The sequence below is a fragment of the Heterodontus francisci genome, chromosome 8 (assembly GCF_036365525.1).
Source record: "Heterodontus francisci isolate sHetFra1 chromosome 8, sHetFra1.hap1, whole genome shotgun sequence".
NCBI lineage: Eukaryota > Metazoa > Chordata > Chondrichthyes > Heterodontiformes > Heterodontidae > Heterodontus > Heterodontus francisci.
In genome coordinates, this window is record NC_090378.1 from 94,935,516 (window position 1) to 94,961,325 (window position 25,810).

At 44.1% G+C, this 25,810-nt stretch overlaps 2 protein-coding genes across 4 annotated transcripts in view; one reads left to right on the top strand and one right to left on the bottom strand.

Annotated features, from left to right (window-relative positions):
- mgst3a (microsomal glutathione S-transferase 3a) overlaps positions 1-821 on the top strand; it is a 31,290-nt gene extending 30,469 nt beyond the window's left edge. For all 3 annotated transcript variants that reach the window (XM_068037763.1, XM_068037764.1, XM_068037765.1), the window contains one exon: positions 571-821. In XM_068037763.1, coding sequence (XP_067893864.1) covers positions 571-707 — 137 coding nt within the window. In that variant the 3' untranslated portion in view covers positions 708-821. The remainder of the gene's footprint in view (positions 1-570) is intronic.
- A 1,175-nt stretch (positions 822-1,996) lies between these two features.
- The window catches only part of LOC137373030 (4-trimethylaminobutyraldehyde dehydrogenase-like), a 75,782-nt gene continuing 51,968 nt past the window's right edge, over positions 1,997-25,810 (bottom strand). Inside the window, exons 5-11 of the mRNA XM_068037762.1 lie at positions 24,143-24,339; positions 20,448-20,588; positions 17,297-17,485; positions 13,017-13,104; positions 10,881-11,022; positions 2,484-2,596; positions 1,997-2,381 (exon numbers count right to left, since the gene is read on the bottom strand). Of these exons, the coding sequence (XP_067893863.1) occupies positions 2,287-2,381; positions 2,484-2,596; positions 10,881-11,022; positions 13,017-13,104; positions 17,297-17,485; positions 20,448-20,588; positions 24,143-24,339 (965 nt within the window). The 3' untranslated portion in view covers positions 1,997-2,286. The remainder of the gene's footprint in view (positions 2,382-2,483; positions 2,597-10,880; positions 11,023-13,016; positions 13,105-17,296; positions 17,486-20,447; positions 20,589-24,142; positions 24,340-25,810) is intronic.

The following is a 25,810-nucleotide window of genomic DNA, read 5'->3' on the forward strand; positions in this document are numbered from 1 at the left end:
GTGTCAGCAAGTTGATAATACACTGAACCAGATATGCCAGCTGGGATAAGTCAAGGGATTCTCAAATATTGGTGTTGAACATCTGTTACATTTTACAATATTTACCAGCATGCTCCCAGGTGATATTTTACATTAACATTGTGCCCACTCCTTTAAAGATGCTCCTTAAAACCACCTATATGGACAAAGCTTTTGGTTGCCTGTCCCAATATCTAGCAGGGCTGTGTCCAATTTTGTCATTATTTTCCTGTGATGCATCTTGGATGTTTTACTACATTTAAAGGAATTCTTTAAATCCTAGTTCTTTAGCTTCAGCTAACCTTAAAAATAGGTCTTGTGCAGCAACCCTAGTTTTGACAACTTGAAGCCTTACTACTTTGAAGAAAAACTGTAGTTTTTAATTAGTTTAATACAGTGAACTATTCAACATGCAGTGAAAGTGAATTTTTATATTGGATTAGCTTTAAGGAAAGTTAACTAATTTTTATTCGATCTAATTCCTTTGACCTTTTTTTATAGTATATAAATTGAGTTTAATAATTCATTTTAACTACTTGTGTTCCCTCTTAGAACCTAGCAAGAGAACATATGGTGCATTTAGCTCACTGGCTCTCCTGGGACTCATGGGGACTACAATGTCATTTGGATTTCACCACCTGGGATGGCACAGATGTTGCCGTGGAAAACCTGCGATGGTTCATTTATAACCTTGACAAATGCACTTGATTAGAACACTAGCAGCAACTCTTAATAGCAAACATACGCTTCTGAAATTTGTACTCTGAACCTTTTATAAAATTAGAATAAAGGTATTACATATGGCAGTTGTTTCATTAATTGCACAATATCAAACCAATGTGCTCCAACAGTATACTATGCATTACATTTTGGAAATGTTATTTTTAACAAACCCCCTTAAACTGAGCATCTTGCTGCTGGAAAATCACCCGATACGCATTAGTTTACAGGTTGAGTATGACGGGCTCCAGATGACAGGGAAATTTCATAGTATTGTTTCTCTTCAATCAGTTCTCAAGAGCACAAAAGGTTGAGGATGAGAAAATAAGGTAAATGTCAGCTTGGCTCAGTAGTAACATTCTTACCCCAGTCAAAAGATAGAGTTTAAGCCCCATGCCAGGACTTGAGCACATACGCTAGGTTAACACTTGAGTGTAATGCTGAAAATGAAGGGTTATACTGAACCCTCATCTTCCCATTTCAGGCAATGTAAGAACCCACAGCATCTCTGCAAAGAGATGTGATGCTCCCCCACTGTCTGGCCAACCCTCAACTAACAGCACCATAACAGATTAACTGGTCATTCATATCACTGCTCTGCAACAAGCAATGATACTTTAAGATTGAGGTTATTTAATAACCAAGTCCCACAGTTTATTTCTACAAGCTCACTTTGAAACCTGGTGTTCTGCTCCACAATTTTAAGTTGAAAGGAAATTGTAACCTTAACAAGCATGGTAAATAGAAAAATTACTGAAGTTCTCATTATACAATGTGAATATACAGACACCTAGTTTAAAAAGCACCTACTGAAGATTAATCTTGAGCTTACCAAGAATCCAATTGTCTTCATGGTCTTAGTTAAGTATGAAATTTGTTGCCTACAATTTAATTTGTAAAGTATCTTTCCACTATTGGAAGAAGTATTGTGCTTTACAGCTGCTATCCTTGTCTTTCACATTCAACACCAAACATGGATCTTATGTTCCTTTGCCCATGGAAAGTGACAGCACAGTGAATTTTACTCCATATTAATTATGCTGTCGATTATAGGTAATGGAAACTATACTTGTGAAGTGCACAGTGCAGATGTGGCTAATACCTAAATATGCAATGCAGAACATAGATTTATTATAGATGCTGTATTTGTTTCCCTCTTGCTTAGCTTGAAGCTAACAGGTTACAAGGAAGTTCACCAGTTGCGGTTGGAACTTCAATGGATGCAAAGAAAGTATAAGTTACTATTAAAAGCCACTAATGCATGTTTGTAATTTTATTAAAAACAAAACTATCCATTTGAAGTTTTCACAGTGAATGCAGTAGAACATGGACAGCAAAAATCATTTTACAGAAGGTCAAAATTCTAGCAAACTGAATATAGTTTGAAATGTGCCTATAAACCTTCACTTAATGGTAGAATACCAGCACCAGCAGAAATACAATTTGGAAATCTTAAATAGTTTTTCACTGCCTGTAGTGCTAAGCTGCTATAAAGTAATCTGAAACAATAGACTGAACTATGGCACAAACGGATGAGAATGTTGCAGTTTAGAAAGAGCATTCTGGATCTCCCATTTCCACATAAACGCTTTTTAGCTGCGTATAATATTCAGCAGTCGCGATGCCGTTCTCTTTTCCAAAACCTGAAACAATTGAGTTGGGGGTTACTTTTCAGTTATCTGAAAGCTTACTTTGTTGAAAAAAAACCCACAAATTTTTTCCAGAAAAACAAAATTAATATCTACCTGACATTTTATATCCTCCAAAAGGTATCTCAACTGGGGAGACATTGTAGTTGTTTATAAAACATGTCCCTGCTTCAAGAGCAGCTGCCATGCGATGAGCTCGAGTCAGATCTCTGAAAAACACACATTACACACTACAAAAGTCTCCAACAACTCTGAGCAGAAGCAAACATTTTTTTATTCATTCATGGGGTACGGGTGTCACGGGCTAGGCCAGCAATTATTGCCCATTCCCAATTGCCCGTGAGAAGGTGGTGGTGAGCTGCTTTCTTGAACCACTGCAGTCCTTGTGGGGTAAGTACACCCACAGTGCTGTCAGGAAGGGAGTTCCTGGATTTTGACCCAGTGACAGTAAAGGAATGGCGATTATAGTTCCAAGTCAGGATGGTGTGTGACTTGGAGGGGAGCTTACAGATGGTGGTGTCCCCAACCATTTGCTGCCCTTATCCTTCTAGGCACTAGAGGTCGCAGGTTTGGAAGGTGCTGTCTAAGGAGCCTTGGTGCATTGCTGCAGGGCATCTTGTAGATGGTACACACTGCTGCCACTGTGTGTTGGTGGTGGAGGCAGTGAATGGGGTGCCAATCAAGTGGGCTTTGTCCTGGATGGTGTCGAGCTGCTTGAGCGTTGTTGGAGCTGCACCCATCCAGGCAAGTGGAGAGTATTCCATCACACCCCTGACTTGTGTCTTTTAGATGGTGGACAGGCTTTGGGGAGTTAGGAAGAGAGTAACTTGCCGCTGAATTCCTAGCCTCTGACCTGCTCTTGTAGCCAGGGTATTCATATGGCTACTCCAGCTTCTGGACAATGGTAACCCCCAGGATGTTGATAGTGGGGGATTCAGCGACGGTAATGCCATTGAATGTCAAGGGGAGGTGGTTAGATCCTCTCTTGTTGGGGATGGTCATTGCTTGGCACTGGTGTGGCACGAATGTTACTTGCCACTGATCAGCCCAAGCCTGAATATTGTCCAGGTCTTGCTGCATTTCTATACAAACAGCTTCAGTATCTGAGGAGCTGCGAATGGTGAACATTGTGCAATCATCAGCGAACATCCCCACTTCTGACCATATGATTGAAGGAAGGTCATTGATGAAGCAGCTGAAGATGGTTGGGCCTAGGACACTACCCGAAGGAACTCGTGCATTGATGTCCTGGAGCTGAGATGATTGACCACTGACAACCACAACCATTTTCCTTTGTGCTAGGTATGACTCCAACCAGCAGAGAGTTTCCCCCCGATTATCATTTACTTCAGTTTTGCTAGGGCTCCTTGATGTCAAGAGCAGTCTCTCTCACCTCAGTTCTCGAGTTTAGCTCTTTCTCTCTTCCTCCCCACCATTCCCTTATTTACAACTGTCCCATACTTCTTTATGTTCAAAAATAACATTTTTGCAACTTTTTAAAATTGTTCAATACTTCAAAGATAATTAATTCCCTCGACTATCCCCCAAACCTTGCAGAAAAGGGGGTTGTCTCCTGCTAGGTGCTCTTGTTTGTTATTCATTCATGCGATGTAGGCATCACCGGCTATGCCAGCATTTATTGCCCATCCCGCATTGCCCTTGAGAAGGTGATGGGGAGCTGTCCTCTTGAACTGATGCAGTGCATGTGGGGTGGGTACACCTACAGTGCTGTTAGGAAGCGAGTTCCAGAATTTGACCCAACGACAGTGAAGTAACAGCAGTATAGCTCCAAATGAGGATAGTGTGGGGCTTAGAGGGGAGCTTGCAGTTGGCGGTGTTCCCATGCATCTGCTGCCCTCGTCCTTCAGGATGGTAGAGGTCGTGGGTTTGGAAGGTGCTGTTGAAGCAGCCTTGATGAGCTGCTGCAGTGCATCTTGTAGATGGCAGACGCTGCTGCCACTGTGCGTCGGTGGTGGAGGGAGTGAATGTTTGTGAAGGGGGTGCCAATCAAGCGGGCTGCTTTGTCCTGGTTGTTGTTGAGTTTTGAGTGTTGTTGGAGCTACACCCATCCAGGCAAGTGGAGAGTATTCCATCACACTCCTGACTTGTGCCTTGTAGATGGTGGACAGGCTTTGGGGAGTCAGGAGATGTGTTACTTGCCGCAGGATTCCGAACTTCTGGACCTGCTATTTGATAGAGGTATGTAAAAGCGTTTAGATAGAGAAACTGTTGCTGATGGCTGAAGAGTCAATAACTAGATCAAAGTGGGGGTGGCACAGTGGTTAGCACCGCAGCCTCACAGCTCCAGCAACCCAGGTTCAGTTCTGGGTAGTGCCTGTGCGGAGTTTCTAAGATCTCCCTGTGACCGCGTGGGTTTCCGCCGGGTGCTCCGGCTTCCTCCCACAGCCTAAGACTTGCAGGTTGATAGGTAAATTGGCCATTGTAAATTGCCCCTAGTGTAGGTAGGTGGCAGGAGAATTGAGGGAAGGTGGGGATGTGGTAGGGAATATGGGATTAATGTAGGATTAGTATAAATGTATGGTTGATGGTCAGCACAGACTCGGTGGGCTGCAGGGCCTGTTTCAGTGCTGTATCGCTCTATGACTCTATTACATGACTATTACAATCACCAAGGAAGTGGTACTGAACAAATTGCTGGAGCTGTGAGCTAACAAGTCCCCGGGTCCTGATGGACTTCATCCTAGGCTGTTAAGAGAAGTGGCTATTGAGATAGTTGATGTGTTCGTTTTAATTTTCCAAAATTCCCTAGATTCCAGGAAGGTTCCGTTAGGTTGGAAAACAGCGAATGTAAGTCCTGTATTCAAAAAGGGAAGGAGACAGTAAGCAGGAAACTACAGGCCAGTTAGCTTAACATCTGTTTTAGGGAAAATGTGAGAAGCTATTATTAAAGATGTTATAGCAGGACATTTAGAAAAATTTAAGGCATTCAGGCAGAGTCAACATAGTTTTGTGAAAGGGAAATCATGTGCTGTGGATATAGGGGAACCGATGGATGTATTGTACTTAGATTTCCAGAAGGCATTTGATCAGGTGCCACATCAAAGGTTATTGCAGAAAATAAAAGCTCGGTGTAGGGGGCAACATATTGACATGGATAGAAGAATCGTTAGCTAACAGGAAACAGAGAATAGGCATAACTGGGTCATTTTCTGGTTGGCAAGATGTAACAAGTGGTGTGCCACAGGGATCTGTGCTGGGGCCTCAAGTTTTTACAATTTATATAAATGACTTAGATGAAGGGGCTGAAGGTATGGTTACTAAATTTTCTGATGACACAAAGATAGGTAGGAAAGTAACTGGCAAATGGAGTATAATGTGGGAAAGTGGGAAATTGTCCACTTTGGCATGAAGAATAAAAAAGCATTATCTAAACGGTGAGAGATTGCAGAGCTCTGAGATGCAGAGGGATCTGGGTGTCCTAGAGCATGAATCGTAAGAGGTTAGTATGCAGGTACAGGACGTAACGAGGAAAGCTAACAGAATGTTATTGTTTATCACGAGGGGAATTGAATACAAAAGTAGGGAGGTTATGCTTCAGCTATACAGGGCACTGGTGAGACCACATCTGGAGTAGTGTGTACAGTACTGGTCGTCTTATTTAAGGAAGGATGTAAATGCGTTGGAGACAGTACAGAGAAGGTTTACTAGACTAATACCTGGTATGGGGGGCTGGGGTTGTCTTATGAGGAAAGATTGGGCAGGCTAGGCATGTATCTGCTGGAATTTAGAAGAGTAAGAGGCGTTTTGATTGAAACATATAAGATCCTGAGGGGTCTTGACAGGGTGGATGTGGAAAGGATGTTTCCCCTTGTGGGACAATCTTGAACTAGGGGTCACTGTTTAAAAATAAGGGGTCGCCCATTTAAGACAGAGATGAGGAGAAATTTTCTCTCTCGGAGGGTTGAGAGTCTTTGGATTTCTCTTCCTCAAAAGGCAGTGGAAGCAGAGTCTTTGAATATTTTTAAGGCAGAGGTAGATAGATTCTTGATAAGCAAGGGGGATGAAGGTTATCGGGGGTAGGTGGAAATGTGGAGTAATCAGTTCAGCCGTGAACTTGTTAAATGGCGGAGCAGGTTCGAGGGGTCGAGTGGCCTACTCCTGCTCCAAATTGGTATGTTCGTATTCTCCCTTGTTGGAGATGGTCATTGCCTGGCACCTGTATGGCGTGAATGTTACTTGCCACTTATCAGCCCAAGCCTGGATATTGTTCAGGTCTTGCTGCCTTTCTACACTGACTGCTTCAGTATCTGAGGAGTTGCGACTGGTACTGAACATTGTGCAATCGTCAGCACACATCCCCACTTCTGACCTCATGATTGAGGGAAAGTCATTGATGAAGCAGCTGAAGATGGTTGGGCCTAGGACACTACCCTGAGGAACTCCTGCAGTGATGTCCTGGAGCTCAGATGATTGACCTCCAACAACCACAACGATCCTCCTTTGCACTAACTATGACTCCAACCAGTGGAGAGTTTTCTCCCCAATTCCCATTGACTCCAGTTTTGCTAGGGCTCCTTGATGTCAAGGGCAGTCACTCTCACCTCACCTTGAGTTCTGCTTTTTTGTCCATGTTTGAACCAAGGCTGTAATGAGGTCAGGAGCTGAGTGGCCCTGGCAGAACCCAAACTGAGCGTCACTGAGCAGGTTATTGCTAAGGAAGTGCCGCTTGATAGCACTGTTGACAACACCTTCCATCACTCTACTGATGATCAAGAGTAGACTGATGGGGTGGTAATTGGCTGGGTTGGACTTGTCCTGCTTTTTGCATACAGGACGTACCTGGGCAATTTTCCACATTGCAGGGTAGATGCCAGTGTTGTAGCTGTACTGGAACAGCTTGGCTTGGGGCACGGCAAGTTCTGGAGCACAGGTCTTCAGTACTATTGCCGGAATGTTGTCAGGGTCCATAGCCTTTGCAGTATCCAGTGCCTTCAGTTGTTTCTTGATATCATGCAGAGTGAATCAAATTGGCTGAAGACTGGCATCTGTGATGCTGGGGACTTCAGGAGGCAGAGATGGATCATCCACTTTGCACTTCTGGCAGAAAATTGTTGCAAATGCTTCAGCCTTATCTACCAGCGATCTACTGGGCTCCCTCATCATTGAGGATGGGGATATTTGTGGAGTTGCTTATGCTGTTTGGCATGCAAATAGTCCTGGGTTGTAACGTCACCATTTTGAGGTATGCCTGGTGCTGCTCCTGGCATGCCCTCCTGCACTCTTCATTGAACCAGTGTTGATCCCCCAGCTTGATCATAATGGTAGAGTGGAGGATATGGCGAGCCATGAGGTTACAAATCGTGATTGAGTACAATTCTGCTGCTGCTGCTGATGGCCCACAGCACCTCATGGATGCCCAGTTTTGTGATGGTAGATCTGTTTGAAATCTATCCCATTTAACGGCGTGGTAGTGCCACGCAACACGACGGAGGGTATCCTCAATGGTGAAGACGGGACTTTGTCTCCACAAGGTGGTCACTCCTACCAATACTGTCATGGACAGATGCATCTGCAGCAGGCAGATTGGTGAGGATGAGGTCAAGTATGTTTTTCCTCTTGTTGGTTCCCTCACCACCTGCCGCAAACCCAGTCTAGCAGCTATGTCCTTTAGGACTCGGCCAGCTCTGTCAGTAGTAGTGCTACCGTGCCACTCTTGGTGATGGACATTGAAATCCCCCACCCAAAGTACATTCAGTGCCCTTGCCACCCTCAGTGCTTCCTCCAAGTGCTGTTCAACATGGAGGCATACTGATTCATCAGCTGAGGAGTGGGGGAGGGGGGGGTGGTGGCAGGGAGGGGGCAGTAGGTGATATTCAGCAGGTTTCCTTGCTCATGTTTGACCTGACGCCATGAGACTTCATGGGGTCCAGAGTCAATGTTGAGGGACTCCCATGGCAACTCCCTCCAGACTGTATACCACTGTGCTGCCACCTCTGCTGTGGGTCTGTTCTGCCGGTGGAACAGGACATACCCGGGGCTAGTGATGGCAGTGTCCGGGGCATTGTCTGTAAGGTATGATTTGGTGAGTATGACTATGTCAGCCTGTTGCTCGACTAGCTCTCCCAACTTTGGCACAAACCCCCAGATGTTAGTAAGGAAGACTTTGCAGGGTCGACAGGGCTGGGTTTGCCGTAGTTGTTTCCGGTGCCTCGGTCGATGCCAGGTGGTAGTTGTTCCCAGTGCCTCGGTCGATGCCAGGTGGTCCGTCCAGTTTCATTCCTTATCAACTTTGTAGCAGTTTGATGCAATTGAGTGGCTTGCTAGGCCACTTTTCGAGGCCATTTAAGAGTCAATCACATTGCTGTGGGTCTGGAGTCACATGTAGGCCAGGTCAAGTAAAGACGGCAGATCTCCTTCCCTAAAGGACATTAGTGAACCAGATGTATTATTATGACAATCGACCATGGTTTCATGGCCATCATTAGACTAGGTTTTAATTCCTGATTTATCAATCGAATTTAAATTTCACCTTCTGCTGTGGTGGGATTCGAACCTATGTCCCAGAAGAATACCCTGGGTCTGGGTTACTAGTCCAGAGATAATACCACTAAACTCCGGCATTTTAAGTGAGCAGACTTTGGGGACTGGGGTTGTGGGAAGCGGGTGATGGAGGGAGGTGGTGGGAGCCCTAAACATAGCTTTGTCAGCCTTTAAGCTCTCTGGACTTAGCTAAGTGCGGAGTTCCAATGAGGAGAGTATGTGTGCTTTCTATTAGGCAAAGAAATCCTACAGGCATAAGTTTTTCAGTTGCTTGGTTTGGCGACATTTTAACATGTCAGACATCCAAGATGACCAAAAGTGAAGTGCTTTTGAAAACAGGATGATTTGATGCGAAATCCATTTTTAAATTACTACTAGTGCTAAAGGTACGAGTCAAATACAAAGAGTTTCCTCACTCTCATTCAGAGATGCATAAATTGAACAGTGCAAACACAGTTCCAAACAAACGTATATCGGAAGTGAATTAGGCGAACCCCAAATATAGAACAGCTATCTCAGTGACTCAAACTGAGCAATATAAGCTACCTTTCAAAGAATCACACTGATATTACTCCTACAATCTGTGGGACTCTTGTTGTCCAATACTTCGTCAGCATTCCTTTCCTTATGTATCTCCTTGTTTCATTACATATAGAATTCTCCCTTCTGGTCCTTTTGCTGCTTCCAATTCTCCCCACAGCCAACGTGTACCTGGACACTTACCCAAATGTTGGACACTTCCTCTCCTGTGGTCACAGTAAGAATCAAATGTTCACTTGAATCCAATTCACCTACTGCACATCAGCTAAACGATTACACAAAAAGCACCACGCATGATAACTAGATTGCCAAGCGCATTAAGCAGCTGGTTCAAATCAATAAACTCATCAAATGGACTGATTCCATATCTGCATTTCATTCAGATGGCATGGTTTGCAATGGTGAAATCTCACATGTAAAAAAACTGCTGTAATCAAGGGTTTTGATCCAAGACATACTTACATGTTGGAGCATTTAACTGTTAAATTTAGAAAATAAAAATATTGTACTCAGCCAAGTAAAGCTGGATAGAAAACTGTACATGCAGTTTTCTAAGAATTAAAATATCCACAAGTACAGGCATTGAGCACAATAACTGTGCCTGCATCAAATAGGAACAGAACCACACCATGTTATTTTGCTAGAATTAATTTCGCCTCAGGTTTTAATAGCACTTTAAGCACCAGTATTAATTTTCTGCCCCTCTCCTCACTTGAAGGCATCGCCTTGTCACTTGTGTGAAATTCCACATGCCCTAATCAGCTCTGGTAACCGGTATGAATGCTCACTGTGTGCAATTCTAGGCACGAGTGGCAGGCGACTATTCTACTACAACTGCGTGACAGCCTAGCTTGATGATCTCATCCAATGTCCACACACATGCAGGGGCTAATAGGCATTGCATAGTAGTGAAAGTTGGGAATGCCAGTCAATTTTCCTCTTCCTAACCCAGGGATACGGGTCAGTACCACCATGGGGAGACAGTGGTATAGAGGTAATGTCACTGAACTAGTAATCCAGAGGTCCAGGCTAACGTCCAGGGACACAGGTCCAAATCGCATCACGGCAACTGGTGGAATTTAGACTCAATTAGTTAATAAAAATCTGGAATTGATGTTCCGTGAAGCTATCACCGATCATTGTAAAAACACATCTGGTTCATTAATGTCCTTTAGGGAAGAAATCCGTCGCCCTTACCCAGTCTGGCCTACATGTGGTTGACTCTTAACTGCCCTCTGAAATGGCTTAGCAAGCCATTCAGTTGTCAAGGACAATTAGGGATGGGCAACAAATGCAGGCCTTGCCAGTGATGCTCACATCCCATGAAAGAATTTAAAAAAAGTCCCCACTGAAGTCATCTAACTAGGTCCATACTTGGGAAAGAACACAACCCAGTTCCAGTACTTATTAAATGAATGATCTAGCATTAGAGAAGTGTGAGGAGCACTGTACCTGGTGAACACTCCAGCTGCTAAACCAAGGTTGGTATTATTTGCTCTTTCTATCACCTCCTCCTCAGTATCGAATGCCAGCACTGACATAACCGGTCCAAATATCTCCTCCTTAACACAGGTCATCTCATCCCTGCAGTCCCCTGTGCAGACACACACATACCCAGATCAATACATATGAACAACACAGGTTCGCACCTAGCATGAAACAGGAAATGAAGCATGTAAATTCCTCCACAGTTCAAGCTCTGACCCCCTCTTTGGTGTCCGGTACAATTTTCAGACTCAGAGCAAGGCAACACAGAGTTATGCACAGGGGAGATTATGTGGGGCTCATTCTCTGAAATGTCCCTTCCATCTCTGGAAATGTAACACAGCTCCCCGAGGGGACTGAAATCAGAAGCTCATCCCCTTTGGGTGTGAATCAGCACAGTTGCTTCATACCACAGCACCTCAGCATGCCAATCCACTGCACCAGACAGAAACCGGGATCAATTCTGTTTAAAGTTAGAGTGATAAAGTAGAAATGTTCTTTCATTGAAAATGTATTAAAATCGTGGCACTGTTTTTGTTAAATGAAAGCCATTTAAATTTTTTTTGTTCTTTAGTTTGAAAGCCTATAAATTTTGTTTGCAGGTGTTCGTGACTAACTTCTGGTAACAGATTTGTGGAAAAGACAGACAGACTTGCATTTTTATAGCAGCTTTCACGATGTCAGGACATCCCAAGGTGCTTTACAGTCAATAAAGTACTTTTGAAGTGTAGTCACTATTGTAATTTAGGAAATGCAGCAGCCAATTTGCACATAGCAAGGTTCCACAAACAGCAATGTGATAATGATCAGACCAAATTTTTTTTTGGAAGTGCTGCTGGTTGGTTAAATGTAGGCCAGACAGCAGGGAGTACTCCTCTGCTCTTCAAAATAGTGTCAGTTTAATGTCTCATCTGAATAATGAGTTCTCTGACAGTGCAGCACTCCCTAGTACTGCACTGGAGTATCAGTCTAGATCTTGTGCTCATGTCTTTTGAGTGGGCCTTGAACCCACAACCTTCTGACTCAGAGGAGTGTGTGCTTCCACTGAACCATGTCTGAATCCAAGGGATGTCAGAAATCTGTGTTTATGGGGGGTGGGGTTGCAGCAAATGTACGCACCCTGAGGGGAGGATAGGTGCTTGCTTCAAATGACAGCCAGCTTACTTATTATTTACAGAATGAAGACCCTATGAGGTGAACTGGTATAATTTATTCCTCAGATAATATATGCAAGAACAAGGCAGACCCATTATCAGTAGCAGTTGCCCCATCAGGGGAAAATCGATAGAAAAGGCATTGTTGTCTTCAAGTTAGCACCCGTGACATGAAAAGTCTTTTGGCATAAAGGCTTTGAGGTAGATGCAACACCACCTTCTAGGGATGGGCAATAAATGCTGGCCTTGCCAGCAGCACACATAATCCCAATAATTATTAAAAAAAGATAGCTGCTCATCATTACTTCACTCAGATCAAACTGTTTCCCAGTCATTATGGCAAGACAGAACTTTGTAATTGGCAAGATGAGAAGATACAGATTACAAGGTCTTATTTAGAAATTCAGAGTTAGTACTGTCTCAGAAAATGGTCAAAAGCAATTAGAATCAAGTGCTGTATTGCTGTTTTAACTGAATTAACCAGTTTGTGCAGATTTGTTTCCTGTAATTAAAAGAATCATGATTGATCCTGAAATACATGGTCTGGTAGTATAGCATATTCTACCTATCTGAGATATCAGGAGTTAGCATTCTGCATTATATCCAGTATAACTCAGATGACAAAAGAATAGATTATTTGGCCTGAGCAGTTCTAGATCCTACTTACCACAAAGTTAGAGACACTGGCCCATTGAAGGAAGCTGCTTTTTGTAGAGAGCACAAGTGAAAATTGTTGGGGAACAGCCCAATTGTAACTCTAAGCATTCTAAATATATTTTATCCTCGACAGGGAAGTCATTTCATTTACATTCAATGGCTGAACAATTACTTCACATGTATTTATAGTGCAATGGGGAGGTGTTAGTGGTCAAATATTTTAAATTACCTTCTGGTATCAGTTCTATTCTAATTATTTTGATCTATTAATTGCAACACTGGACAATAATACCTAGAATACAGGGCTTCATGAAATATCCATCTTTTAGTTTTGGATCATCAGGAACAAACCGATTTCCACCACACAGAACAGCTGCACCCTGTAAATAAAGATCAAGATCACATCAATCTCATTCCAGCTAATACCATTCAAATGCAACAGCAATAACATGCACCTTTATAGCACTGCTCAGGTGCAGGAATATATTGGAATGTTTACACTACTGTGGAAAGGGATACACTGACTACTGAACATAGGAAGGGACTAGAGCGGTTAGGATGGGAAACCAAAGGCATGGTTAAAGTAGATTTTCAAAGATGGCCAGATGAAAAGAAGTGGGCAGTAAATTCCAGAGGGCAGGATCACTGTGTGTGAAAGAACATTTGCCAAAGGTGGAGTCAAGGAAGTGAGAGGTCCAGTGTTTGATGAGCAGAAGGTGTGTACAACAGAGGAGATCCCCAAGGTAGGCTGGGGTGAAGCCATGCAGAAATTTGGAAACAAGGACAAGAATTTTGAAATCAACAGGCAAGTCAGTGAAGCTCAGACAAGATCATGGGAATGTTGAACTGAGTGTAAATGAGCGCACAGACTATGGCATGGCGAATGAGTTGAAATTCGATGCAGAGGACAGCTGGAAGGCCAATGGAGAGGTCGAAGTCGAGCCCTGACACAGCAACATAATGACTGGGGATTTTACTCGGAGGGTAGCGTGAAAGACTCAGACGGACAGCATTATGGAGGAGGGAGAAAATCATTTGGGAGTGCAATGAATGTGGGGCAAGAAAGCTGAACTCGTGGTCGAGCAGAACATGCGAGATTCCAGGCTTCCTGTCTCACAGCTGAGGCCAGTCTCGCAGATGTTGATGGGAACCAAAGTGGTCAGCCTCAGTTTTGACGACATTAACCATTTTCATTTTTCGGTCTGGAAAGTTAGCATTTTTACCAGCTATGACCCATTCCTCATCAGCCAGTCACATCGGTCTCTGTAGAAACTCCTTGTGGCACCTGACAAAACTAGATGCAAGCTTTATACGATTCTTCTTTTTATTATAACTTGATTAGTTTTCAAGGTCAGCATTTATTGCCCATCCCCAGTTGACCGAGAAGATGGTGATGAGCTGCCTTTTTGAACCGCTGCAGTTCATCTGATGCGGGTACACCCACAGTGCAGTTAGGGACGGAGTTCCGGGAGTTTGACCCAGTGACAGTGAAGGAATGGCAATATATTTCCAAGTCAGGATGGTGTGTGGCTTGGAGGGGAACTTGCAGATGGTGGTGTTCCCATGCATCTGCTGCCCTTGTCCTTCTAGGTGGTAGAAGTCGTGGGTTTTGACGGCGCTGTTGAAGCAGCCTTGGTGTGTTGCTGCAGTGTATCTTGTAGATGGTACACACTGCTGCCACTGTGCAACGATGGTGGAGGGAATAAATGTATAAGGTGGTGGATGGGGTGCCGATCAAGCAGATTGCTTTGTCCTGGATGGTGTTGAGCTTCCTGAGTGTTGTTGGAGTCACACTCGTATAGGCAAGTGGAGACTATTCCATCACACCCCTGACTTGTGCCTTGTAGATGGTGGACAGACTTTGGGAGTCAGGAGGTGGGTTACTTGCCACAGAATTCCCAGTCTCTGACCTGCTCTTGTAACCACAGTATTTATGTGGCAACTCCAGTTCAGTTTCTGGTCAATGGTAACCCCAAGATGTTGATAGTGGGGGATTCAGCGATGATAATGCCATTGAACGTCAAGGGGAGATGGTTAGATTCTCTCTTACTGGAGATCATCATTGCCTGGCACTTCTGTGGCACACATGTTACTTGCCACTTACAGCCCAAGCTGAATGTTGTCCAGGTCTTGCTTCATATGGACTCAGGCTACTTTAGTATCTGAGGAGTTGCGAATTGTACTGAACATCATACAACCAGCAGCAAACAGCCCCACTTCTGACCTTATGATGGAGGGAAAGTCATCGATGAAGCAGCTGAAGATGGCTGGGCCGAGGACACGACCCTGACCAACTCCTGCAGCAATGTCCTGAGACTGAAATGATTGACCTCCAATAACCAAACCATTTTCCCTTGTGCTAGGTATGACTCTAACCAGCAGAGAGCTCCCCCACCACTTGATTCCCATTAACTTCAATTTGGCTAGGGCCCCTTGATGCCACAGTCAAATGCTGCCTTGATATCCAGGGCAATCACTTTCACCTCACCTCGAGTTCAGTTCTTTTGTCCGTGTTGAACCAAGGCTGTAATGAGGTCAGAAGCCAAACGGCCCTGGCAGAACCCAAATTGAACATCGTTGAGCACGTCATTGCTGTTTAAGTGGCGTTTGATAGCACGGTCGACGACATCTTCCATTACTTAGCTGATGATCAAGAGTAGACTGATGGGGTGGTAATTGGTTGAATTGGATTTGTCCTGCTTTTTGTGGATAGGACATACCTGGGCAATTTTTCACATTGTTGGATAGGTGCCATTGTTGTAGCTGTACTGGAACAGCTTAGCTAGGGGGCGCGGCTAGTTCTGCAGCACAACTCTTCAGTACTAATGCCAGAATGTTGTCAGATCCACAGCCTTTGCAGTATCCAGTGCCTTCAGCTGTTTCTTGATATCACTAGGAGTGAATAGAATTGGCTGAAGACTGGCATCTGTGATGCTGGGGTCCTCAGGAGGAGGCAGAGATAGATCATCCACACAGCAGTTTTGGCTGAAGATGGTTGCAAATGCTTCAGCCTTTTCTTTCACACTGATGTGCTGGGTTCCCCCATCATTGAGGATGGGGATGTTTGTGGAGCCTCCTCCTCCAGTCAGTTGTTTAATTGTCTGCTACCATTCATGACTGGATGTGGCAGGACTGCAGAGCTTTAATTTGATCCGTTGGCTGTGGGATTGCTTAGTTCTGTCTATTGCATGCTGTTTCCAGTTTGGCATGCAAGTAGTTCTGTGTCGTAGCTGCACTGGGTTGACACCTCATTTTTAGGTATGCCTAGTGCTGCTCTTGGCATGCTCTCCTGCACTCCTCATTGAACCAGGGCTGATCGCCTGGCTTGATGGTAATGGTCGAGTGAGGGATATGCCAGGTCATGAGGTTACAGATTGTGTTTGAGTACAATTCTGCTGCCGATGGTCCAAGCGCCTCATGGATACTCAGTTTTCAGCTGTCAGATCTGTTCTGAATATATCCCATTTAGCATGGTGGTAGTGCCACATAACACAATGGACAGTATCCTCGGTGTGAAGACAGAACTTCATTTTCACAAGGATTGTGTGGTGGTCATTCCTACCAATACTGTCATAGACAGATGCATCTGCAAAGGTAGACTGGTGAGGACAAGGTCCAGCAGGGTTTTCCCTCTTGTTGATTCCTTCACCACCTGCCACAGACCCATTCTGACAGATATGTCCTTGTGGACTCGGCCTGCTTGGTCAGTAGTGGTGGAACGGAGCCACTCTTGGTGATGAACATTGAAATCCCCCACCCAGAGTACATTCTGTGCCCTTAACACGCTCAGTGCTTCTTTCAATTGGTGTTCAACATGGAGAAGCACTGATTCATCAGCTGAAGAGGGCGGTAGTTGGTAAATCAGCAGCAGGCTTCCTTGCCCATGTTTGACCCGATGCCACCAGACTTCACGGGCTCCGGAGTCAATGTTGAGGACTCCCAGGGCAACTCCCTCTCGACTGTATACCACTGCGCCTCCACCCAGGAATGGTGATGGGTGTGGCTGGGATATTGTCTGCAAGGTTTCATTCTGTGAGTATGACTATGTCAGGCTGTTGCTTGACTAATGTGCGAGACAGCTTTCCCAATTTTGGCACAAGCCTCCAGATGTTAGCAAGGAGGACTTTGCAGGGTCGACAGGGCTGAGTTTGCCGTTGACATTTCCTTACACAGCAAATAAAATCAGCCCCAGTGCACAGAGATTACTAGCTGGTAGATTCAAATCAGCTTCATTTAGACCAGTAGCTGCAGTATTGGATCCAGCCAGGCATACCAGGTTAGACTGACTAGCGGTATTCCACTGCCGGGTGTTGAAATATAAATGTTTAAAGAGAGATATCTAAACATTTAAATTAACTTACAAAGTGCCAAGGAACTCCGTGGACTTTCAATGCAGCGTTCAAACTTAAATAGTGTAAAACCACCCACCCCCCCACTTCTAGGTAGTTTCACTGCTTCAGATTGCACCCACCAACACCATCCCCCAACTCTAAATTTGCTGCACTAATTTGTTCTAATTAACCGCACACACTGTCTGTAGCATAAATTAAAGCAACCAAGATGTTTGAATACCTGATCCTCGGCCTGCTTTACATAAGACAGCACTCGTTCTAGGTGTGGGCGACTAATGAGCCCTCCCATTTGGGTATCTTCAAGCAGTGGATCCCCAACTTTTATTGATTTTGTCTTTGCCACTACTTTCTCCACAAACTTTGACAGTAGGTCTTTTTGTACAAACACTCTGGTGCCATTGCTGCACACCTGAAATTAAAAAGTGGTGCATTACCATATACATTTACCCCAAATAATTAAATAGCAAACAAAATACTATCTATATCAAGCATCAGCCTTGGTTCAGTGGTAGCACACTCACCTCTGCAGCAAAAGGTCACCAGTCCAAACCCCACTGCAGAAAGCAAGCTCATAATCCAGGCTTGACACTTCAGTATAGTACTGAGGGAGTGCTGCATAGTCACAAGCTCTGTCTTTTAGTGGAGACCTTAAACTAAGGCCCGGCTTCAATTGCCAATCCTGCCCATCAGTTTTGAGACAATTGAGAGGTGGGGGGTGGGGGGAGGGTCACTGAACACATTCCAAGGCTGTTTGCACCTTAAATGCAAGGATGGTTCATTCATTATACTCAGCAGGGGGCCAAGTTAATCAGACAATGAAGTTGCCATAGCTCCCACAGCAAGGGAGAAGGATCCCTCAGGCAAGGTTGTTGTGTAATTAGCTGATTGGCAGGTCGATGTGTGACAGAGAGCTGAAAGAAGGGGTCAGAAGCTAGTCTCTGTCAGAATAGTCACAAATGAAATAGGAAAGTCTCTCTAACTGGAGCAAATGGCAATATGTTCCAACATTTTCCAAATGTGCGTATAAATTGTTGGCCAACTTTATTATAGTTTACAACAGCATAAGGCAGGTGCAGACGTAGGTGGTTCCCAAGATTTGAACAGTTGAAGATCATCCATCTGTCCCATAATAAAAGCAAAATACTGCAGATGCTGGAAATCTGAAATAAAAACAAGAAATGCTGGAACCACTCAGCAGGTCTGGCAGCATCTGTGAAAAGAGAAGCAGAGTTAACGTTTCGGGTCAGTGACCCGAAATGTTAACTCTGCTTCTCTTTTCACAGAAGCTGCCAGACCTGCTGAGTGGTTCCAGCATTTCTTGTTTTTAATCCATTTGTCCCATCCTGGCTGATACATTCAGAGGGGATCCATTCATCGCCAACCTTCTGAATGAATTCTATCAGGAAACTAAAGGGTTTAATATTACAATGAAAACATCCGCACCTGGAGTATTGTGTACAGTTTTGGTCTCCTTACCTAAGGAAGGATATACTTGCTATAGAGGGAGTGCAGCGAAGATTCACCAAACTAATTCCTGAGATGGAGGGATTGTCCTATGAGGAGAGACTGAAGAGAATGGGCCGATAGTCTCTGGGGTTTAGAAGAATGAGAGGTGATCTCATTAAAGCATACAAAATTCTTACAGGGCTCAACAAGGTTGATACATGAAGGATGTTTCCCCTGGCTGGGGGATGGGGTGTTCTAGAACCAGGGATAGAGTCTCAGAATAAGAGGTAGGCCATTTAGGACCGAGATGAGGAGGAATTTCTTCACTCAGTGTGGTAAATCTTTGGAATTCTCTATCCCAGAGAGCTGTGGAGGCTCAATCATTGAATATGTTCAAGACAGAGATGGATAGATTTCTAGATTATTAAAAGATATCATGGGATATGGGGATAGTGCGGGAAAATGGCATGGAGGAGATGATCAGCCATAATCTAATTGAATGGCGGAGCAAGCTCGAGGGGACAAATGACCTACTCCTGCTCCCATTTCCTATGTTTCCCATTTCCCATCCGGTCAAATAAGCAAAACTAAACTTCAAGTAGAACTGCGCATCAGTCAGAAATTGCAGCCACTGGGAGAGGTAAACAATGACAGATACTGACTAAAATATCAAGTTCCACATCCTTGTAATATATGCCAAAATGTGATCAGAGCCAACTACCTCAACAGCAATTTTCTATCTGGAGGTACTCTGCAAATAGTTAAATGGCTAGATATTAGAACAATAGCGAATCAGAACAAGTGACCTTAAATGGCAGCAATTTCAAAATGAAAAGGTTACTTGTCTCATCTGTATGCAATGGTTTTACAACTAACAAGGAGGATGGGTCTCCTCTGAAGACTGACAAGTGCGTAACTGAGTCATACAAGCCAGGGTGATCTCCAGTTCAATCAGCAGTTTGTACAGAGTTAATTCTGTTCAGCCATATATAAGCAGGCTATAATTAGACTTAGCAGATCAGACATGGTGGATAGTAAGTCAGGCTTTCCACTCTTAATCGTTACACTGGGTGAGCTAGCTAGCTAAAGTGTTGACTGATTAATGTCTGGATTGGGCTCTGCTGTGATACCTCCCTTGGATGAGCATTCATGGTCCAAGCACACAAGTCCAGAATGGTAACTTGGCTGAGGTACCAAAGGTTGGGCTGGCAACAATGGAACCATAGTGAGCCAGAGGGTGGTGGGTGTCTGAATTCACTGCCAGGAATGGTGGTGGAGGCAAAAACCCTCAACTCATTTAAAAGGTACCTGGACTTACACCTGAAATGCTGTAACCTGCAAGGCTATGGACCACGTGCTGGAAGGTGGGATTAGATTGGGCGGCTAGTTTTTTCAGCCACTACAGACAGGAGCTGAATGGACTCCTTCTGTGCTGCAATTTTTCTATGGTTCTATGGAGCATGTGTTGGCATCTTCAGGTGAGGACTTTTTTTTTTTAAAAAAGGGGGAAAAAATTATATAAAAAAGGCACAGGAACAATCATCAACTTAAACACAAGTAAAGCCACCTTTATAAAGCTGAATGACTCAAAAGGGAAAGAGACATCTCCAGTAAAATCCTCGTCTCCCATCTGTACATATGTTTTAGTGAAGTGTTGTACAGCTTCTGCCAATATTTAGGTAAAGCTTTTAAAACTGGTAATATCTGAACACTAAATACTATAATCAAAACAAAACACGTTGCATACAAGAACATAAAATGTTTTGGAAATACACTGGAAACAAAAGATGAAGTGTTTTATTCAGAGTCGAACTAAGCTACTCACTGGAGAGTTTGCCAGTTGTCCTGCCAACAGTGCAGGTGATTTCTATGTTTTGTAAAAACTGATTGCTTAACCCAAGGTCACAGAAGCTTTGTTTACATACCTCTCCCTGACTTAGAAAGTTCGCTAGCATTGCACCTTTCACAGCATTTTCCAAATCACAGTCAGAGAAAATAACGAGTGGAGATTTCCCTCCGAGTTCTAGGGTGACATGCTTGATGCTTTTTGCTGCCGTTTCCATGATCTGGAGAGTCAGAGCAGAGACAGAATGTTCAATACCATGTACACTTGGGAGCTGGGACTTTCAGGAATTCTGAATGAGACACCTATTAAAATGTCAGAAATTTCCCAGAGAGCAACAGCCAACTCCACGAATGTTATGTTTGTGCTAAATGTTTGTAAAGAACCTGCATTTATACGGTAGCTTATCGTGTCTCTGAAGAATATTTCAAAGTGTTCACGTGCAACAAATTACTTTGTGTTTAATTAGGCAAATGCAACAGCAACTTTGCTCCAAGCAGAATCCCACAAACAAAAAAGTGAAGCGACCAGGTAATATGGGGAGACCAGCACAGATTGCGTGACCGCTGAGGCACGCTTGTATTCAGTTCGCAAGCTTGACCCCAAGCTTCCGGCCGCCTGTCACTTTAATTCACCACATTGCTCCCTCTGACCTTGGCCTCCTGTGGTGTTCCAATGAAGCTCAATGGAAGATCGAGGAACAGCATCTCATCTTTTAATCAGGCACTTTGCAACCCTTCCAGTCTCAACGCCAAGTTCAACAATTTCAGATCATTACCTATGTGCCCATTTTTATTTTTATTTGTTTTTGGACGGCAGCTGTTAGTGATGATTCTGCTTTTTTACCCCCATTTTCACCCCCCTAGACCCATCTTTTGTTTCTTTACTTGTCCCATCATCATCAACTTTTGCCTTGCGCCATCATCCCTTTTGTCATTTAAACTTTCCCTTTGGTTCTTCCCCACACACTCACTTTCTCTGGCTTTGTACTTGTTTAAAACCTGTAAAATCTTTAACATTTACCTGTTCTGACAAGAGGCCATTGACCTGAAACATTAACTCGGTTTCTCTCTCCATAGATGCTGCAATTCTTGCTGAGTATTTCCAGCATTTTCTGTTTTTATTTTAGGTAATATGGGGGATTTATAATTGAGATAAAATGCTGGCCACTACATAGAGAGCGCTTTCTGCTCTTTGCCATGCAATATTTAAAGTCCATCTGAATTGGCAGAATAGGCAGGAGGCTCAATTTAAAATTTTCAGCTCAAGTCTGGCATCTCCAACAATTCTGCACTACCCAATCCTGCATTGGAGCACCAGCCTAGGTTACGTACACAAATTCTGGAGTGGGGATTGAACACAAAAGGAGGGGATTTTATGCTCTCCCTCGCGTCAGGTTTGGAGAGGGGAGAGCTTATAAATCAGGCAGTATCCCGGCCACCTTCTCGCCTCCACCCAAATTAAGTCTGGAGCGGGAAGGCCTGTGAATTAATATAATAAAAGCAAAATACTGCGGATGCTGGAAATCTGAAATAAAAACAAGAAATGCTGAAACCACTCAGCAGGTCTGGCAGCATCTGTGGAAAGAGAAGCAGAGTTAACGTTTCAGGTTAATGCCCAATTAAGGGCTGCATCCTACTGCCACCAGAATTAGCCCAGAGCCGGCTGAGCCTGTCGCCACATGGAAGGCATGCCAAGCAAACCCATGCGGGGCTGCATGCCAGTTAGGGGCAGAGAAAGTGTGGCGTGTGGGTGGGTATGGGTGGGGAATTCCTCATTAAAAGGAACTTAAGTGTCTGAATGAGGGATGTGACATCAGGAAGGGGGAGGTGGAGGGGGGGGGGAGGGGAGGGAAAAAAAAAAAGGCGCTTAGAGCCATCCCCCTACCCTTGCTGTCGAACCCGCCCTCCTGTGCGAGAACCCTCCTGCCCTGACTTACCGGTGGCCTGGTTCCGGGGCCTCAGGCGAGTGCTCTACCGGCAGCAGCCACCAGCTCTACGGTGGCGCTGCTCAGTTAACGAGATGCTGGCCCCTGATTGGCCGGCAGCTCTCAGCAGGCAGGACTTTTGTTGCTGGGGTCCTTGATCCGAGGGAAGGCCCACCACCGTCCACTTAAGTGCCGAACTGGCACTTGGTTTGGCAGGCCTTCCCCAGAGCAGACACGGGGCTCTTGCTGGCGCTTCTGCCAGTGGTGGAGACCCTGTCGCCAAGACAAAATCCTGGCCAAAGTCTTCTGCCTGAGATACAAATGTTTGACCAACTGAACCAAACTAGCAGTTTGGTTACAAAATTAAGTATATAACCCACACACAAATCAGTAATTTTGTTTAATGACATTGACCTGGCTATTCACAGACATAATGTTAAATATCTGCAGTAACCTGTTCCAAATAGTTAGCCATATTCACCCTCACTCAGCTTAGTGTTAAAGGCATTCAGAAAACCTGCCTAACAGATCTACTTTTGAAACACAAGACTGAAAGCTAACTTAATGGCTCAGTTGTCAAGGTGCACTATTAAAATGTAACGTCTTACATTACAACAGTGACAACACATCAAAAAAAGCTTCATTGGTGTAAAGCGCTTTTGGATGTCCTGAGATCTGAAAGGCATTATAGAAATGCAAGTTCTTTCTTTCTTTCTTCATTACTGGCCAACATGAAAATCAGTGTCCAAGAAGATGCCAGGCTTCAATCCTGAATTCAGTCAGGACGGCAGCGGACATGATTGGTTTCAATGTTCCTAGATTGTGGGATTGGGTAAGGTGGGTGGAATAAGAACAAATTTTTTTAAAAATCAGATACAGTTTCTGCTCTTGGTCACTATTTTGTGATGTTGGATGGCAAAGTACACAAAGGATAATGTGGACATTGGGCAGAGGACAAGCACAGAGTCAGTTGCGATACTCCCTCCATGGTTGAGAACCAGGTTAACAACAAACATGTTGGCTCACACCTGCAAAATGGCAAATGCATACCAATAACCACACCTGTGGAAAGCACCGCAGCATGTACAAGCGCCATTAAGAGGGAAAAGGACAGTGAATAATAAAAAATACAGTAGACCATTTCTAAAACAAATAGAATTGTAAATACTTAGAAGAAATGACAAAAAACTTTAGTGCCACTGCATGCTGAAGCTGTTGAATGTGGCCAGGTCTCAGCTCACCATTTAAGTTTCAGCTAATGCCACAAGAAGAAGCTGCCAAGAATCCCAGCATCTTCTCTACTCCAGAGGACAAGTGGGGAAGGGGTGGATAAAGAGAATGTCAGATGCCCAATCTGTGTTATATTCCTTTACTCCCCAACATCTAGCAGCAATGATGGTGAGAAGATGCCCAGCCTTTCCCCTTAGACACTGTTGTGCAAGGAGGTTTCCCAAGCAGAAAAGGAATTTGGAATTTCAAAGTTAACCCTAACCCCCTTCCCCTAGACTACGCCAATGTTGCTCAAACTGGCCACTAGCAGCTGCACCAAGAGCAGCCCATGCACCTCATCCTCCTTTTGGGCACGAAGTTGGCATCTGTGAAATAGCTCTTCACAAATACACACCTAAAATTGGTACATCAGTATGAACAAAATCATTGGCACAAGCCTTATATCCCACTACTCAGTGGTGTGCCTCATAATCTCGACACATGGGCCCACATGATGCAAGCTTAAATCCTACTTTGGATGATAGTTCATTTAAATTATCAGCAGCTCCATAGCTTCCTCTGCAGAGCTTCAACAAAACATTTCAAAATGATTTGCACTTGTAACCCCAACCAGCATTTACCTTGATTCCAGTAGGTACACTACCAGTAAAAGACACCTTTGCCACACCCGTGTGTCTACATAGAAGATCTCCTGTCTCCACAGCCCCTTGAACCACATTGAACAACCCATTCGGTGCACCAGCTTGTGTGTAGATCTCAGCGAGCATCACCGCAGTCAGAGGGGTCAGAGGTGAAGGCTTGAAAATCATGGCATTTCCTGTTTGGGGAGGAGATAGGAATATCAGAATTTTTTTTCAGGTATCTTTGCTTCTCTGAATAAAAAGATGGTCTTTCCTCCCTCTTGGCTCATAATGCCTAGAGATAAAACCAAGGCATATGGTGCTAACTTGATGAAAAACCATTTATCAGCATCAACTGGAGGCTCAAGTCATACTTGGACAACATAGGATACGCTCAGCTGCTACAGTGTGATATTACAGCTTAAGGTTGGTATTGTGAAGGGAATGCAACTAAGTTATAAGTCACAAAGATAATAGCACCCTCGGAAGATAAATCTTTTCCTGGAGTCATAAAAATCAGAAACATTACAGTGCAGTCAGGCATATTTAACATGGATATGTGCATTCTAACCCACAGAGCTCCCTAACCACACAACAACTAAACTCTGCTTGACCAGAGATTGCATTTACTTCAACCTTAGATTTTGTGGCCTTAAAGGAACAGCCCACTGAAATGCAGCCCCAACTTAGCAGAATAATCACGAAGTGAGTGTCTCAGAGATTTGTTATTTGTTATTTTTTTGTTATTTGGAGATACAGCACTGAAACAGGCCCTTCGGCCCACCAAATCTGTGCCGACCAACAACCACCCATTTATACTAATCCTACATTAACCCCATATTCTCTACCACATCCCCACCATTCTCCGACCACCTACCTGCATTAGGGGCAATTTATAATGGCCAATTCACCTATCAACCTTCAAGTCTTTGGCTGTGGGAGGAAACCGGAGCACCCGGCGGAAACCCACGCAGACACAGGGAGAACTTGCAAACTCCGCACAGGCAGTTCCCAGAACTGAACCCGGGTCACTGGAGCTGTGAGGCTGCGGTGCTAACCAATGCGCCACTGTGAGAGATCTAGCAATCTCTCCGAGCGAAAATTTCACCTCTGTTCCTGTTCAGTGGTACTGCAACAGACTGCACCGTTCTTTACTGGCATTCACAGCGTGCAGCAGTAGTGATGTCATCAAGCTGTCCAAGCAGCCAAATCACATTACAAGTTTTTCATGGACCCGTAAACAGGAAACTAAAAGCAGTAAAAATAAAAATCACTTTAATTTGCTCAATGAAAAAAAAGTAAGATTGGAACATACACATGGGGTGAAGGCAGAAACTAAAATATTGTGACAAAATTTAGCTCAGAAAAAAAAATCGACTAATTAATCATTTAACAGCACTCCATGATTATAAAATTATTTTTACAGGACCAGTTCTGCTCAAATTTTATTAATCTTATCGGCAATTACACCTGATTGAACACAGTGTAACTTTTTTTAAAAAAAAGAATTTCTAACAGTGACTTGGGAGCAGGAAAGCTGAAATTCCCAGTAATTTCAGTGATTGCCAGCTCTGGAGGTGGTGGGTAGGAACCACAGCACAGCCTGTGTTGGAGCACCGAGTGACAGAGGGCAACTTCAGAATTTCCACACTAATCTGTGCATGCCCA